Here is a 16298-nt window from a genome sequence, read left to right as displayed (position 1 = left end):
CTATGTTTACTGCAGCATTACTTACAATAGCAAAATTATAGAAGTAACCCCAGTGTCCATCCATCAATAGATGAATGAATAAAGAAGATGTCACTCACACTCACACACAAACACACACACACAATGGAATATGATTCAGCCATAAAAAAGAATGAAATCTTGTCATTTGCAATAACATGGATGGATCTAGAGGATATAACACTAAGTAAAATAAGTCAGTCAGAAAAAGACAAATAACACATGATTTTACACGTATGTGGAATTTAAGAAATGAAACAAACAAACAAAAAAAGAAAGACAAACAGACTCTTAAATATAGAGAATAAACTGATGGTTACTGGAGGGGAGGTGGGTGGGGGGATGGGTGAAGTAGGTGAAGGAGATCAAGAGTATGCATATCACGATGAGCAGAGTAATGTATAAAATTGCTGAATCACTATATTTAACACCTGAAACTAATATAACACTGGGGTTATTTAAAACATGTTTTAATCTGTGAAATGTTAAATATGACGAGACACAGAGACAGTACGGCTGCCATACTTGTGATAGCCCCTCTGGGAGCTCAGTCTCCACTTGCTCCCTTGCTCCTACAGTTTATTTTAATTAGCTTCTGCATGAGATGAGGGACTTTGTCCCACTTCAAGAGTTTTCTTCTCCCCCCCCACGCCCCCCCGCCCCCACTGCGACACATCTGGCCTCTCCACGCCTTCAGCCATGGGTCCCAAGGGAGAAGCTGGACCTGAATCTCCTTGGCCCAGGAGCCTGCTCATTTGCTGGGCTCCTCCAGGCTGTGGCTTTTACAAGGAGGTTTGCCCACAGGAACCCACCTCAAGCATCCAGCTCTAGTCTCGTCCACCTGGCTTTATATACCTGTGGGAACTGTCCAGTGAGGCAGCTCTGGGACCTACAAAGTAGTCGTCTTTAGGGCAACCTTACCTCCTGCTTCAACTGGGCTCCCTGACAAGTGTCCAGATTCCAAATGACAGGACAGCTTCATCAGCCCTCTCTCTTTAGGACGGCTTGTCTCTTCACAGGAACTGTCGGCACAGACAGGACTCTCTGAGAGTCTTCCACATCAGTACGGGAGGAGACCTCCCTGAAGACTCACCGCTGGCACGCCTTCCCCACGACATGCTCTCGGCAACGGCATCCTCCGGAGGGCCCACTGCACATGGGGGTGATCGCTCCACCGATGTCACACTGACACCCTAAAGGTCAGAAAAAACAGCGGTGACCCATCAAAGCATCTCCGCGTTGAAGCTCTCCCTCCTTCTCTGAGAAGTGGCAATCAGTAAGATCAGGCTGCTTCCTACCCCTGCCACATCTCATATCCAGCAGATGTTAGAAACATATAGGCACCTCCCAAACTGAGATGGGAGGTGCCCCCAAAAGTCCACTTGTAAGTCCACTTGTAAGGTCAGCTCCGACATCGCTGTCTGGTGGAAGAGGACAGGAGCCCAGGAGCTAAACGTGATTCAGCAACACGGTGCCCTTATAAACAACGTCTGCTAATGAGAGTCAGTGGGCGAGAGACAACGGCAGCCTGTGGGGCCACACTCTTTGAGGTGTATTATTTAACACAATATTGTCTCTAAAATCTGGTGTGAGCTGTTTTGATAATACAAAAAATATCTTCAAAATGACAAAGTCTTGATGTTATTTATGAAATTAACAGATGAATCCCCATTCATCCCAATTGTGTTTTCTATAATTAAACAGACACCATGCTGGTAGAAGTGAAGTGGAAGCAGCCCCAGTTGCAATTTATTACTAGTTTCAACTGAGTATTTGGCCCAATTCCCTAGACAGAATTTTTTAGTCCCATCCCATCAGAAAGACCGCATGAAGACAAGGAACTCAGAAGAAAGATGATCCAGACAGTCTTTGCCCATCAACACTGGCTTCTCTCAGGACCCACTGGAAGTATTTACCTTGACACCCAAAGTAATTGCTCTTTTCCAAAGCATAATATCCATCTTCACACGTGTCACAGGAATCGCCATTGACATGAGACTTGCAGTGACAGTCACCATCCTGCTGCAGAATAAACAAGGTAACAAAATTTGATAAGGTCATACAATTTGCTAATCTTCAAGATTTAAAACTGCCTCACTGTATAACATGAATCAGGATGGCGGGGATCTGAAAACATCCAGAGAGATTAGCATGCCCTGTACAATTACAGAGGCACTAATACCCTCCCCGAGAAATCCCAACGTCAACTGCTCTACTATTCCACTGGTATACGAACAATCGGCCCATATTACCTGCCCACACTCTCCAATTCCGCTCACTGTTCCCGCCACGTGGCACTGGCATTCTGTGAAGAAAAGACAGCATCCTTGGACCAAGGTTGCACGAAGGACAGCCCTTGGCTCTGGAAACATGACCCAGCAGCAACACTACATGTGTGGTCACTTTTGGGCACATTTCAGCAGAATTCCAGTCTGCTCCACTGACGCCTAAAACGGGACTGCTTCAGAAACACCAGATCAATACCATCCACCTATAAGGAGTAATGGCCAGTATGTGACCACTCTAAGACAAAGGCTGCAACATCAGGGGTTTTTTTAATGAGCCTAACGTCAAGAACACTACTGACACACTTCCATGAGAACAAACTCTAGTTAAGGACATATTCACTCCACTTAGCCACCTTCAGTTTAGTGTCTTTAAGTTCCTGTCCCTGGCTTCAATCTAAGCATAAAATGAAACTAAAATCAAACAAGAAAGAGAGGTTATAAAAACAAGGCAATATCCACCAGGTATCAATAAAATACATATGGAAACAGGATATAAATCCCTTGCTGGGATTTTCAAAATGATAGAAATTCTGCCAAAAGTAGGGGGGAAACGTCAAAATATTTACACAGAATTACAGACAAATTGAACTTATTAAATAAATAGCTCTTTTGTGGGTTTAGTCACTGAAGTAGAGAAAATTAAGAGGAGGTGGCAATAAAGTAAATTATTCTGCGCAAAAACCTCACCTGAACATCCGCTGGGGTTTTCTTTGGCCAGATTCCAATATGATGGTTTGCAGATGCTGCATGAAGGACTTTCAACATGAAGCTTGCACTGGCAGTATCCCTTTGAAAGAAAATCAAGCCGACACTTGACATCTCAGAATTAAGACATGTTTTCAAACATATGTTCTGAACAAAGTTTGTCACAGAATTATATTTTGACTGCGAAAAGTAAATGAAGTGTATCCAGAGGGAATAAAAGTACTGGGTTGATTTCAACCGACTGCTCATGGCTCTTCTTTTATCATTCATTTCTTTTTTTTTCTACACATAATCCGTTGTGGTAAAAATAAAACTGGAAAAAACAGGAAAAGAAATATTTAAAAATCATTTTTACTTAGAGTCGTCATTACCTGTTGGTTCTGTGACAGAGGAACTATTCATCTACATGGAAAATTATCTCAATATTTAACATACTGAGAATCAGTAGAGAATTATGTTTATCTGAAAGTACTTGTGTAATATGCAAAGGTCACTGCCTCACTGTAAGGATGCAAAACCTCTCTCCGTCTGTCCCTCGGATGCCTGGAGGTTCACCATCTTCAGGCTTTGCTGCTAAGACAGATCATTTCTAAAGCACTGAGAAATACAATAGTATCTGATTGGAGCAAAAGCAAATAAATTGCAATTATTTCATACACAGCTTTATTTATTGTGCACTTAGCCTTAGTTTTTCTTAATTTTAATTATCTATTTAAGGCTTATGTGCAGGAGCCTCTGGTGGCAATGCCCTCAGAGTCACCTACAGTAGGAATCAAACACTAGGGCTCTGGAATTAAAAGTTAAAGTAAGGCTTATTCTTCTGTTTTTGAAAAAAATAAACATGATCACATATGCACTCTGAACAAGAGCAATGACCTTTTAAGCAATTTGGTTTCAGATCTTATTTTATTTTTATAACTTTTTTAAACGTTTATTTATTTTTGAGAGAGACAGAGCATGAGCGGGGGAGGCGCAGAGACAGGGAGACACAGAATCCGAAGCAGGCTCCAGCTCTGAGCTGTCAGCACAGGGCAGAGCCCAACGTGGGGCTCGGACTCACGAATTGTGAGATCATGACCTGAGCCAAAGTCAGATGTTTAACCCACGGAGCCACCCAGGCGCCCCCTCAGATCTTATTTTAATTTACTTTTAACTTGAGGAAGCTCCCAAATGTGTTAGTCTGTAATATATATCAAAATGCATGTTAGAACTGTAACCATTTTATAATCCTCTACTTACCAAACTGGAGTCCAGGGTACCAGCTGGGTTACAGGCACCGCTGGAGCCTATATGTGATTTAGAAAGATTTTTATTTAATTTTTTTTTTTTTTTTTTTACAGACAGCATGAGTGGGGGAGGGTGGCAGAGAGGAGACAGAGAATCTTTTTTTTTCCTGTTTTTTATTTTTTTTTAATTTTTTTTCAATGTATGAAATTTATTGTCAAATTGGTTTCCATACAACACCCAATGCTCATCCCAAAAGGTGCCCTCCTCAATACCCATCACCCACCCTCCCCTCCCTCCCACCCCCCATCAACCCTCAGTTTGTTCTCAGTTTTTTTTTCAACGTTTATTTATTTTTGGGACAGAGAGAGACAGAGCATGAACGGGGGAGGGGCAGAGAGAGAGGGAGACACAGAATCGGAAAACAGGCTCCAGGCTCTGAGCCATCAGCCCAGAGCCTGAAGTGGGGCTCGAACTCCCGGACCGCGAGATCGTGACCTGGCTGAAGTCGGACGCTTAACCGACTGTGCCACCCAGGCGCCCCTTGTTCTCAGTTTTTAAGAGTCTTTTATGCTTTGGCTCTCTCCCACTCTAACCCCCTTTTTTTTTTCTTCCCCTCCCCCATGGGTTTCTGTTAAGTTTCTCAGGATCCACATAAGAGTGAAACCATATGGTATCTGTCTTTCTCTGTATGGCTTATTTCACTTAGCATCACACTCTCCAGTTCCATCCATGTTGCTACAAAGGGCCATATTTCATTCTTTCTCATTACCACGTAGTACTCCATTGTGTATATAAACCACAATTTCTTTAGCCATTCATCAGTTGATGGACATTTCGGCTCTTTCCATAATTGGGCTATTGTTGAGAGTGCTGCTATAAACATTGGGGTACAAATGCCCCTATGCGTCAGTACTCCTGCATCTCTTGGGTAAATTCCTAGCAGTGCTACTGCTGGGTCATAGGGTAGGTCTGTTTTTAATTTTTTGAGGAACCTCCACACTGTTTTCCAGAGTGGCTGCACCAATTTGCATTGCCACCAACAGTGCAAGAGGGTTCCCGTTTCTCCACATCCTCTCCAGCATCTATAGTCTCCTGATTTGTTCATTTTGGCCAGTCTGACTGGCGTGAGGTGACATCTCAGTGTGGTTTTGATTTGTATTTCCCTGATGAGAAGCGACATTGAGCATCTTTTCATGTGCCTGTTGGCCATCTAGATGTCTTCTTTAGAGAAGTGTCTATTCATGTTTTCTGCCCATTTCTTCACTGGGTTATTTGTTTTTCGGGTGTGGAGTTTGGTGGGCTCTTCATAGATTTTGGATACTAGCCCTTTGTCCGATATGTCATTTGCAAATATCTTTTCCCATTCCGTTGGTTGCCTTTTAGTTTTGTTGGTTGTTTCCTTTGCTGTGCAGAAGCTTTTTATCTTGATGAGGTCCCAATAGTTCATTTTTGCTTTTAATTCCCTTGCCTTTGGGGATGAGGAGACAGAGAATCTTAAGCAGGCTCCACACTCAGCCCAACGTGGGGCTCCATTCCTCGACTCTGGGATCGTGACCTGAGCCAAAATCGGGAGTTGGACACTTAACTAACTATCTGAGCCACCCAGAGGCCCCTAGAAATATTTAAATGCTTGGTGTTTTTATATCTGTCTGTCTCTTGGTTTAGTTTGATGTTATGAGTTTTAAACGTTTTACTTAAAAAAAAATAATGCATCTACATTTGTATTTTTTGATAGATGGGTGGCAAGGACTTTGCATGTAATTCAGAAAAAGGCACACCCAAATAACCTTTGTGGTCCTTAACTCCCCAAGCCACCCCTTTTGCCACTTAATTCCATTCCCTGCCTACTACTCCAAGTTCATTTCTGACTGACGATGGAGATTAGGGAAAAGAGATTCTAGAATTTTGAACATTTTTAGGATTGTCCAGAAGAGGGCAATATTGTACCAAGAGACTTGTTAATTGTCCATTAAATAGAAGTCACAGAATTTTTTAAGTACACTTTTTAGTCAACTAAGACTTAATTCTTTAACTATCACAATCCCCTTGTTCCCCATCTGCACTAAAATTATTTCTAAAACAAATTAGTTTGCCTTCCTGCCTTAGTCAATAGTGTTACAGGCCCCGTATAATCTGCCTTCAATAAAGCGGGATCTTGCAATGTCTCAGTATTATTATTACACAGCACTAGAAATGAAGAGAGTTTAGGTAAGCCTGCCCTGAGCCTGGTTTTGCCCATAATTTAAATAACTTCATAATAGGATCTTGTTTTCTTGTGAAGTGTTCTCTTAGACATTTTGCCTTTGTCTCCTCTTCGGCTGTTTCCCTTGGCTTGTCCCTTGATGATTTCATGTGTGTCTCTCTTTTTTGTTTTGATGTTCCCTCACATTCCTCTGTAAGAGTGAACACGCTCTTCCTGCTCTTTGCTCTTGTTCAGCCTGGCCGTGCCCTGCTTGTGGCTCCTGCCCAGGCTGACCATGGCTGCCATCTGGCTCTGGAGGAATTATTGTGTCTGCCCCGCCCCTGTGCCCGGCTGCCACAACGGTTCCTTCCACTCCTGACCCCCGGGGAGGTGAGCAGACACACCAGGAAAGCCTTGCACTCTGGGGACCTTCAGGGCTTCTCGAAAGTGAACTGCTCCCTCTGACTACTGGCTACAATTTCTACCAGCAAGAAAACCTGGTGTCTTGAGGAGTCTGGTGAGTAAGTCTAGGGAATCAAGCTGGAGGTGAATGCAGAGCTCGAAGCGCTACCAAGAGCAGGAAGTAGAGAAAAACATTCTGCAAGGGGAAAGTCTGGTGCGGACTCCCTCCAACACCTCTTCTCAACAGGAAGAGGGGCCTCTAAAGCAGCAGGCAGGCGGGAGCTCCTCACCAATGGAGGCGGTACACCCCCAAGGGCACAGGTGTCTTCCTTCTGTGCCCTCTGCCACAGAGCACAGAGGACTCTCCACGTCCCCTCATCAGCGAGGGGTGAGTAGTGGGGATGACCTGTGACAGTAACAGTGTTTCCCCTTGGCTCACTCTTTCCAAACTCATTAGACTCTAGGTCACCCCCTCTCCCCTCGCACCTATGCTGTGTGACGACAATCCCCCAGGAGGCCAGGGGCAGCAAGGAGACAGGGGCAGAAGCACAGCAAAGCCTTCTCTGCCTGCCAGCAAGGGGACCCACTGGAATCACCCCTCAGGGGACTACAGGGCAGCCGGTGTAAGTGCTGCGGACCTGGAACCAGAGGGAAGGCAGGATGCCTTGGGAAGGGGTCAAGGAACACTTGTTGCAGCTAAAAGGGGTCACCTTTGCCACACTGCTCGACACGGAGAATTTACGTGTAAATCAAGAAATACAAATTCATAACACATGGAATTAAAATAATTTTTTTCCTAGGAACAAAGCAATTCTGGATTCCTTTGAGGATGTACATCAGATACCTGCATTTTCTTTTTTTTTTTCAATATATGAAGTTTATTGTCAAATTGGTTTCCATACAACACCCAGTGCTCATCCCAAAAGGTGACCTCCTCAATACCCATCACCTACCCTTCCCTCCCTCCCACCCCCATCACCCTCAGTTTGTTCTCAGTTTTTAAGAGTCTCTTATGCTTTGGCTCTCTCCCACTCTAACCTCTTTTTTTTTTTCCTTCCCCTCCCCCATGGGTTTCTGTTAAGTTTCTCAGGATCCACATAAGAGTGAGAACATATGGTATCTGTCTTTCTCTCTATGGCTTATTTCACTTAGCATCACACTCTCCAGTTCCATCCACGTTGCTACAAAGGGCCATATTTCGTTCTTTCTCATTGCCCTGTAGTACTCCATTGTGTATATAAACCACAATTTCTTTATCCATTCATCAGTTGATGGACATTTCGGCTCTTTCCATAATTTGGCTATTGTTGAGAGTGCTGCTATAAACACTGGGGTACAAATGCTCCTATGCATCAGCACTCCTGTATCCTTTGGGTAAATTCCTAGCAGTGCTACTGCTGGGTCATAGAGTAGGTCTGTTTTTAATTTTTTGAGGAACCTCCACACTGTTTTCCAGAGTGGCTGCACCAATTTGCATTGCCACCAACAGTGCAAGAGGGTTCCCGCTTCTCCACACCCTCTGCAGCATCTATACTCTCCTGATTTGTTCATTTTGGCCACTCTGACTGGCGTGAAGATACCTGCATTTTCAATGGACTCGAATTGGGGAAGAACCAGGCAGATTAGGGTCAAGTGTGTAGAGGTGACCAGTGGCGGATCTCCTGGGCTTGTCTGGGAGTCTGGCCACACACATTTCAGAGAGGAACCCGACGTCTGGCATTCTGCCGTCTTCCTTACCTTGACAGTGGGGGAAATCAGAGGCTCCTGAGAGACACCTGTCACAGCGCTGTCCTGTAATCCCCGGCTGGCATTCACACTGCCCCGTCACTGGGCTGCAAGGCGTTTGGTAGGAGCCAAGGACTGAACACTGGCAGGCTGGATAAAAAGGTGTCAGTCAGACCCAGGGCAGCAGGGCCTGGATAAGAGCATGACAGAGGGTCAGAGAGACCCAAACGCAAGTTCCAGTTATGTGACTTATTCAGACAGGCACGGCCAGGTAGAGGCAGACCCAGAGCGTTCACCACCATTCTACCCTCCTACTTTGTTTCATCCCTCCAGCAGACTCTGATCAAAGGCCAGTGTGTTCAATGGCACTGGGATGAGGTGTTGGGGTGGAGGTAATTAGGAAAGACACACATGCCCTGACTTCAGAGAGCTAAACATCCAGAAGAGAGGCCAGGGAATTATTGACATAGTATGAAGCACCTCACCCCCCCCCCCGCCCCCACTGCTAAGAAACTGTAAAAGAAATGAGGAAACGTGCCTAATGCCCTTCAGCTGGCTCTTGGCAGACTGTAGGCAAGGACTCACGTCTACTGCCATCTGGCTCAGCCTTCTTTCCCGGCCCCATGTTCCCCAGGGCCTGCCTACAGAGATCACGTCCCTCCCAAGGGGCACATTATTGAGATGTTCTTAGGTTCTATGATCATTAATTTTTTTTTTTTTAAGATGAGTGAGGGCACCCGGGTGTCTCAGTCATTTGAGTGACTCTTCACTTCAGCCTAGGTCAGGACCTCGCGGTTCCTGGGTGCAAGCCCTGTGTTGGGCTCTGTGCTGACAGAATCCTTCTTGGGATCCTCTCTCTCTCTCTGCCCCTCCCCTGCTGGTGCGCACACACTCTCTCTCTCAAAAATAGACATGTAAAAAAAAATAAAAACAAAAATAAATAAAAGGTGAGTATATATTTTATTATTATTATTATTATTATTATTATTATTATTACTTTAGAGATCCCACGGCCCTAGGATCATGACCTGAGCCGAAACCAAGAGTCGGACACTCGACAGATTGAACTGCTCAGGTGCCCCTGCAATGGTTCATTTTTAAATGTCAACTTGGCTATGCTATGAGGCTCAGATGTTTGGCAAGCGCCAAGGTAGATGTGGCTGTGAAAGTTTTTTTTTTTTTTTAAGATGTGACTAATATTTAAATAAGTTGACTTTGGGTAAAGCAGATACCTCATCCAATCAGTCGAAAGCTTAAGAGAAAGTTTCCCAAAGGAGGAGATCTGCCTTTGGACTTGAGCTACCCTATCAGCTCATCCCTAGGACTCCAGCCCGCCAGCCTGCCCTGCAGATCTCAGACCCACCAGCCCCCACAATAATGCCACTTCCCTAAAATAAATCTCTCTCTATATACACACACACGCATACATCCTATTGGTTCTCTTCCTGCTCTTTCTGCTATTTCCGTCTTACAGGAAAGAGAATGCAGAAACCCACACAGGCATTTGGGGCAGCACAGTGGTGGCACCTCCAGCCAGCATAATGTGGGGGACATCGCCCCTGGCTCCGACGGCCACAGAGGTTGTCCAGGGAGCCTCAGGAGACACAGTTACACTCCAGAAGTGAAAACAAAGACCCAGCCTTAAACGCAAGGCACATGGTTTTAAATGGTGAATTACTCCATCTGGCATCCCATGTCTCGTTTCGATCCAGCCGTCAGTGACAGCTGCCAAATCCCAAACCCAAACCTCAACATTGGCAGCCCCTCTTTACTCTTGGAAATACTATAATGTCTTACGAACACTTTCATTCTGCTCTTTGTGTTGGTCCAGGTCCTTTGGAGTTTCTGGGAGTATTTTACCTCTTGTCTACTCCTGTTTCAGCTTTAAGACCTTTTTACTCCCAAAGAGCAAAAAAAAAAAAAAAATAATGACAGTCAAGCTCCAAAGAGATAAGAATGTCTGCTGTGTTCCCCAGTGTCTTCCAACATCACACACAGCCCTGGTCCCTAGTATATGCCAAACAGATACCTGTTAAATGAAAGAGTAAGTAACTATTGAAATCTTCCTGAGGTCCACTCTGTATAGTTTCTCAGCATGCATTCCCTTACTGAATCTCGCAACACCGCCACGAGACAGGTGTTGTATGAGTAACACCATCCTCTTCTCCATCAGTAAATTAGCTCATCAGGTGAGGCGAGGCTCTACAGACAGCATGTAAATCACAAGGTAAACATCACCCCTTACTGTTTCCGGGATGCTCTTCCTGCCCATGACTTTGGAGCCTTTCCTTCTGTTGGAAAACAGAAAAACACGTTCTGGAAAAGCAGACTGGCTCCTTCCCCGGTCAAAGCCACAAAGCCAACAGTCAGTTCCACAGCACATGCTGCCACTACCACTCACCTCTCTGGTTACCTGGGCATAGGGCAGATTAAATCTACAGAAGATCTAAGGTTTCTTCCAACCAACCACCTCACTATTCTCCCAGACAAAACCTGAATTGCAAAGTGAAGGGCCAGTTCAAGACCAAATTGCACAGAACGTGGCTTCAGATCGCTCCCCATGTCCAGCCCTAGGGTTTTGTTTCCCCTCTTGGAAAGGCTGGAAGGGCTCTCCTGGGAGCATCCCAGGCCATCAACCTTCCCTACAGCACCATTTGCCAATAGCTGGTGCCATTTCTCTTGGCTGGTTTGTCTGATTCATGGGACTATGCTGACAGGTAGGAGGTTAATCTTGCACTGGCAACCTATTTAGAGGCGTTTTCTATGGAAAGACCAGTCACCACAACCCAAGGATTACAGCAATCTCCAATGGGGACAGTTCCAGGCCCTGGGTTGGGTCAGTGTGGTTGAAATTTGGGGACAGCTGCACTTGGCACACCCTCAGCTCCTATCCATGGTCAGACCATTTATTTCTGCAACTCACTCTCCTAGCCTCTATTGTTTTTTTTTTTTTAATGTTTATTTTTGAGACAGAGTGTGCATGCATGAGTAGGGTAGGTGCAGAGAGCGGGAGAGAGAGGATGTGAAGCAGGCTCAGCACTGACAGCAGACAGCCTGATGCAGGGCTCAAACTCACAAACCATGAAATCATGACCTGAGCCAAAGTCGGACGCTTAACCGACTGAGCCACCCACCCAGGCGCCCCTTCCTAGCCTCTGTTCTAAGTGCTGACAAGCTGCTGCCCAGCAAGCTGTACCAGAAAAGGAGGGGAAGGAGAAGGAGCAGGGAGAGAAAAATGAAGGTGAGGAAAGCAGGAATGAGGAGTGTGGGAGTGGGGAGGAAAAGAGGGGGGATGTGGTGGGAGGAGGAAAAGGCAGAGAGTAAACCTCCCCAAATGGACCAAGTTAACTGAAAGAACTACAGTTGTATGCTGTAGTTGAAGATAAAGAACTGAACCAGGCATTAGTGTAAACACATGTCTGAAATACAAATAGGCAGTTCTCCAATGTGGTCTCCTGTCTATGACGTGACTTTCACCTACGAAAAAGAAAACAGCAGGGCACTTGCGTGAGTCGAAATTAAGACAAGAAGAATATGGCACTGTGCTTAGGCAAGTCTGGACCAAATTAAGTTAATGCGAAACATGAATGCAGAAGCATGGTTGGCAAGAACAGCTTAGAAGGATTTTCAAGCTCCTTTTCAAGAAGATTTTTAAAGTCTTAGGAACATTTTTTGGCTAGCATATATTGGACCGTCTGATGTGGTATTTGGGGTCATGTTAATTCTATTCTAAAATTCAGTGGCCAAGCAATCAGTTTCGTCTTAAAAACACAAAAACAAAACAAAAACAAAAATAAAAAACCACACAAATTAAAACACTGGGTTAGACCTTGCTGCTAGACTAAGCTCAGATTTCAGTGAGTCCAAGCCTCAGCCACTTACCTCAAAGCTGCCCCCGAGGGAAAATTTTAAAAAGATCACAATAGCAGTTAGAAAAAGGCAAGAGCAAGAGAAGAGAGACATCACAAATGGAATTCTTCCAGAACCCAGTGGTCCAAATAGAACAACGAGCTTCGGGGTGTATTGCTTATACCACGCCAGGAATGTGGTGGATGGTGCATTTTCCTGAAAAACTTGGAAAAGAGCAGGTGGGCTTCTCAGAGCTGGGTGTGCTCCGGCAAGGTCCCCTGACATAGGACTTCAGGTGATTTGCTCCCCGCTCCCCCCCCCACCACATACCCCTGTTTGAGTTCCAAAGCCTGAACAGTGCTGCCTCCGTCACTGGAGTGGGGATGTACCTCTCCCTCTGCCTCACTGTGTGAGCCTTTCCCTCCACTTGAGCCACAACTTTGAACCACAGACAGAACCAGGCAGAGGCTGGCCACACACATTCACCCAGGGAGCCAGGGAGCACCTGTTCCTCTCCTCGGCCCCTCTCTGCAGCCCTCAGCACCATTCTTCTGTGGTCTGCCTTGCAGTCAGGGAGCTCAGATGACTTTGGTAGACCTTTGGAAGCAGAGCTCCAAACCAACTCTACCAAAAATATAAGTGAGATGATACGTTCCTTTTTAATTTTTCAATCCAGACTCTTATCATTTAACACAAGGGATCTTGCCTTATACACAGTAGCTGATTAGTTTTCACATCACGTATCATCTTCTTAGGAAGAAAAATGCTACCCTTAAACCTCAGACGTCTTCCTGATCTCTTCTGGACTGGTCACTTTGGGGAACCAGGTTTTCTCAGAGAGCTGAGCATTTTAATGACACACAGTTCTGCCACCTGTTTTGGTTACGCACCCTGATTTTGCTGAGGCAGTGGGAGGGGGCGGCGGGAAGGGGCGGCTCTTCCCCTTACTCCACCCATGGATGGGGGGAGACTCAGGCTTGGCCAGTCAGAGCACAGATTTCCACGGCCATGGGGTTGGTTCAGGAATGGGCATATGGTCCAATCAGAACCCGATTTGGCTTGGAGAAATGCATGCTCTTCTCCCTAGACTTGAACCTGGAAGGAGTAATGTCCAAGTCTTTTGGGCTGCCGTAACAAAATACCACAGGCTGGGTGGCTTGAACAACAGACATTTATTTTCTCACTGTTCTAGAGGTTGGGAAGTCCAAGATTAAGGTGCCAGCAGATTCGCTTCCTGGAGACTCTTCCTGGCTTTCAGACGGCTCCCTCCCTCCCTGCTGTGCTCTCACGTGGCAGAGAGAGGGCGTGTGAAAGCTCACTGGTGTCCCTTCTCAGAAGGACACTAATCCTCTCAGATCAGTGTTCCAACCTTTGACCTCATTTAACCTTAATTACTCCCTTACTCCAAATACAGTCAGTCACACTGGGGGGTTAGGACGTAAACATGAATTTGAGGAGGACACAATTCAGGCCTCAGCAATGCCTAAAGAGTGTCAGCTACCATCTTACCACCATCTGAGACCTAAAAATGAAGCCAATCTACAAGACAGCAGACTTGCAAGATGGAGAAAAACAGATCCCACCAACATCTTTTGAGCCTCTGGATCAATCTGTTCCTGAAACCAAATATGCCTGGACAGTTCAATTACAGCCACTAAATTCTTTATGCCTTAAGCCGGTTTAGGCTACATTTTCTGTTACATGAAACTAGAGTCATAACTGACTCTGTGATCACCAAAATGTTCTCATTGTAAAAGTACTCTTACTAAATAGTACTTTTTTTGATAAAGAGAGAGAGAGAGAGAGAGAACATGCAAGTGGGTGAGGGCAGAGAGAGAGAGAATCTTAAGCAGGTTTCATGCCCATCACAGAGCCTGACACAGGGCTCAATCCCAGGGCCGTGAGATCACGACCTGAGCTGAAATCAAGAGTAGGGCACTTAATCTACTGAGCCACCCAGGCGCCCCACTAAACAGTACTCTCACTAAAATGTATTATGGATCGGGGCGCCTGGGTGGCGCAGTCGGTTGAGCGTCCGACTTCAGCCAGGTCACGATCTCGCGGTCCGGGAGTTCGAGCCCCGCGTCAGGCTCTGGGCTGATAGCTCGGAGCCTGGAGCCTGTTTCTGATTCTGTGTCTCCCTCTCTCTCTGCCCCTCCCCTGTTCATGCTCTGTCTCTCTTTGTCCCAAAAATAAATAAAAAACGTTGAAAAAAAATTTTTAAATGTATTATGGATCTTCCTTCCTTCTGAAACAGATATTCAGACATAATTTCACCCCTTCATCATGATCCAGAGCCATTATCATAATACTCATTTACTTACTCTAATAGTGACACTCTGAGTACTTCCTGAGTTGAGGATTATTTGCTCTTCATTAAATGGTCCCAAGTTGCTATTCTTCCTCAGTTTCGTGTCTGCTTTTCCGTTTCCTCCCTTACTGTTAGTGTGTTTGCCTTAGCAATTTTTCCCTCCCTTCTAATTTCATGTTTCTAGTTCACCACGGGTTTGGCTTAGAAAACAACCAAATTCGTACAATTATTTTTTAAAAAGAGAGACAGGCATAGGTAAGAGGGGGCTTACAGGATGCTTTTAGTAGTGAAATGCAAGGATTTTAGTGCACATTTTTGGAGGTGTTTTTGTTTGTTTTTTACTTTACAGAGGCAACAGTCGTTGAGGGATCTTACTGCTTGGTTCTCATTTTTCCTCCAGATACAGGAGCCAGATAACCAAATTCCAACTAGATGGAATAATACTCTACTGCAGTTCAAAGAATTATAGCATGTATTTAAAAACAGTAATTTTTTAAGTGGAAAAGAATGGCCAGAGTTTGAAGCTTGTTACAGAAATCCATGTTTTAATAGGCAAAGCATTAAAAATGATCACAGTTCTGGGGGCACCTGGGTGGGTCAGTCGGTTGAGCATCCGACTTTGGCTCAGGTCATGATCTCGTGGTTAACGAGTTTGAGCCCCGCTTCAGGCTCTGTGCTGACAGCTCAGAGCCTGGAGGCTGCTTTGGATTCTGTGTCTCCCTCTCTCTCTGACCCTTCCCCGCTCATGTTCTGTCTCTCTCTGTCTCAAAAATAAATAAACATTAAAAAAAAATTTTTTTTTTAATGATCACAGTTCCTATAAACAAAACAGAATCATGGAGTCCCTTTAAGGAAACTAATGGTGGGGCTCCTGGGTGGCTCAGTTGGCTAAGCATCCAACTTCAGCTCAGGTCGTGATCACACGGCTTGTGAGTTTGAGTCCCACATCAGGCTCTGTGCTGACAGTTCGGAGCCTGGAGCCTGCTTCAGATTCTGTGTCTCCTTCTCCTTCTCTCCCTCTACCCCTCCCCTGCTAGCACGCTGCCTCTCTCTCTGTCTCAAAAATAAAGAAACAAACAACAAAAAGAAACTAATGGTAAATTTATGTGGTAAATTAAACCACATAAAGGTGCAACTGAATGTCATGCAATTAGTGTATTAAAAAAGCACAGTTCCTACTGTAATTAAATGAATCCTGTGGCTCTTTTCAACTTCATTCAGTGTAGGTGATTGTCCCCTTGCACCTAGATAAACACAGGAGTAAGTTCTGGGGCTTTTTGGCATTCTCTTAGGTAGGAGAGCAATCATTGAGTCAAAACCCACTTTAAGCTCAAATCTCAGGACGTTAATAATTCTACCTTCCTACCCTCCTTCTTGCTGGGGTTAAGGCAGAAGAGTAAAGGCAAGATTATGGGTTAAAGATGAAACAGAGTGTGCATCTCAGATGAGATCCTCACGCCCTTTGGTCCTTGCCCCTGTCCTACAGATCGCGTGTAAAAGATAAAGACAGAGTGGTTTCCTGCCCCTTGGACAGGTCTAGGAAGGAATTACGAAATGTATACGGCACAGATGAAATGGATTTATCAGAAGA

At 45.1% G+C, this 16298-nt stretch overlaps 1 protein-coding gene across 1 annotated transcript in view; it reads right to left on the bottom strand.

The window, feature by feature from the left end:
* LAMA3 (laminin subunit alpha 3) overlaps positions 1 to 16298 on the bottom strand; it is a 267946-nt gene that overhangs the window by 145193 nt on the left and 106455 nt on the right. Inside the window, 6 exon segments of the mRNA XM_043558464.1 lie at positions 1112 to 1211; positions 1935 to 2040; positions 2271 to 2323; positions 2994 to 3093; positions 4251 to 4297; positions 8560 to 8697. Of these exon segments, the coding sequence (XP_043414399.1) occupies positions 1112 to 1211; positions 1935 to 2040; positions 2271 to 2323; positions 2994 to 3093; positions 4251 to 4297; positions 8560 to 8697 (544 nt within the window).

The sequence above is a fragment of the Prionailurus bengalensis genome, chromosome D3 (assembly GCF_016509475.1).
Source record: "Prionailurus bengalensis isolate Pbe53 chromosome D3, Fcat_Pben_1.1_paternal_pri, whole genome shotgun sequence".
Taxonomy (NCBI): Eukaryota; Metazoa; Chordata; class Mammalia; order Carnivora; family Felidae; genus Prionailurus; species Prionailurus bengalensis.
The sequence above is the reverse complement of the archived record's forward strand: the minus strand, read 5'-3'. Positions and strand labels throughout refer to the sequence as shown.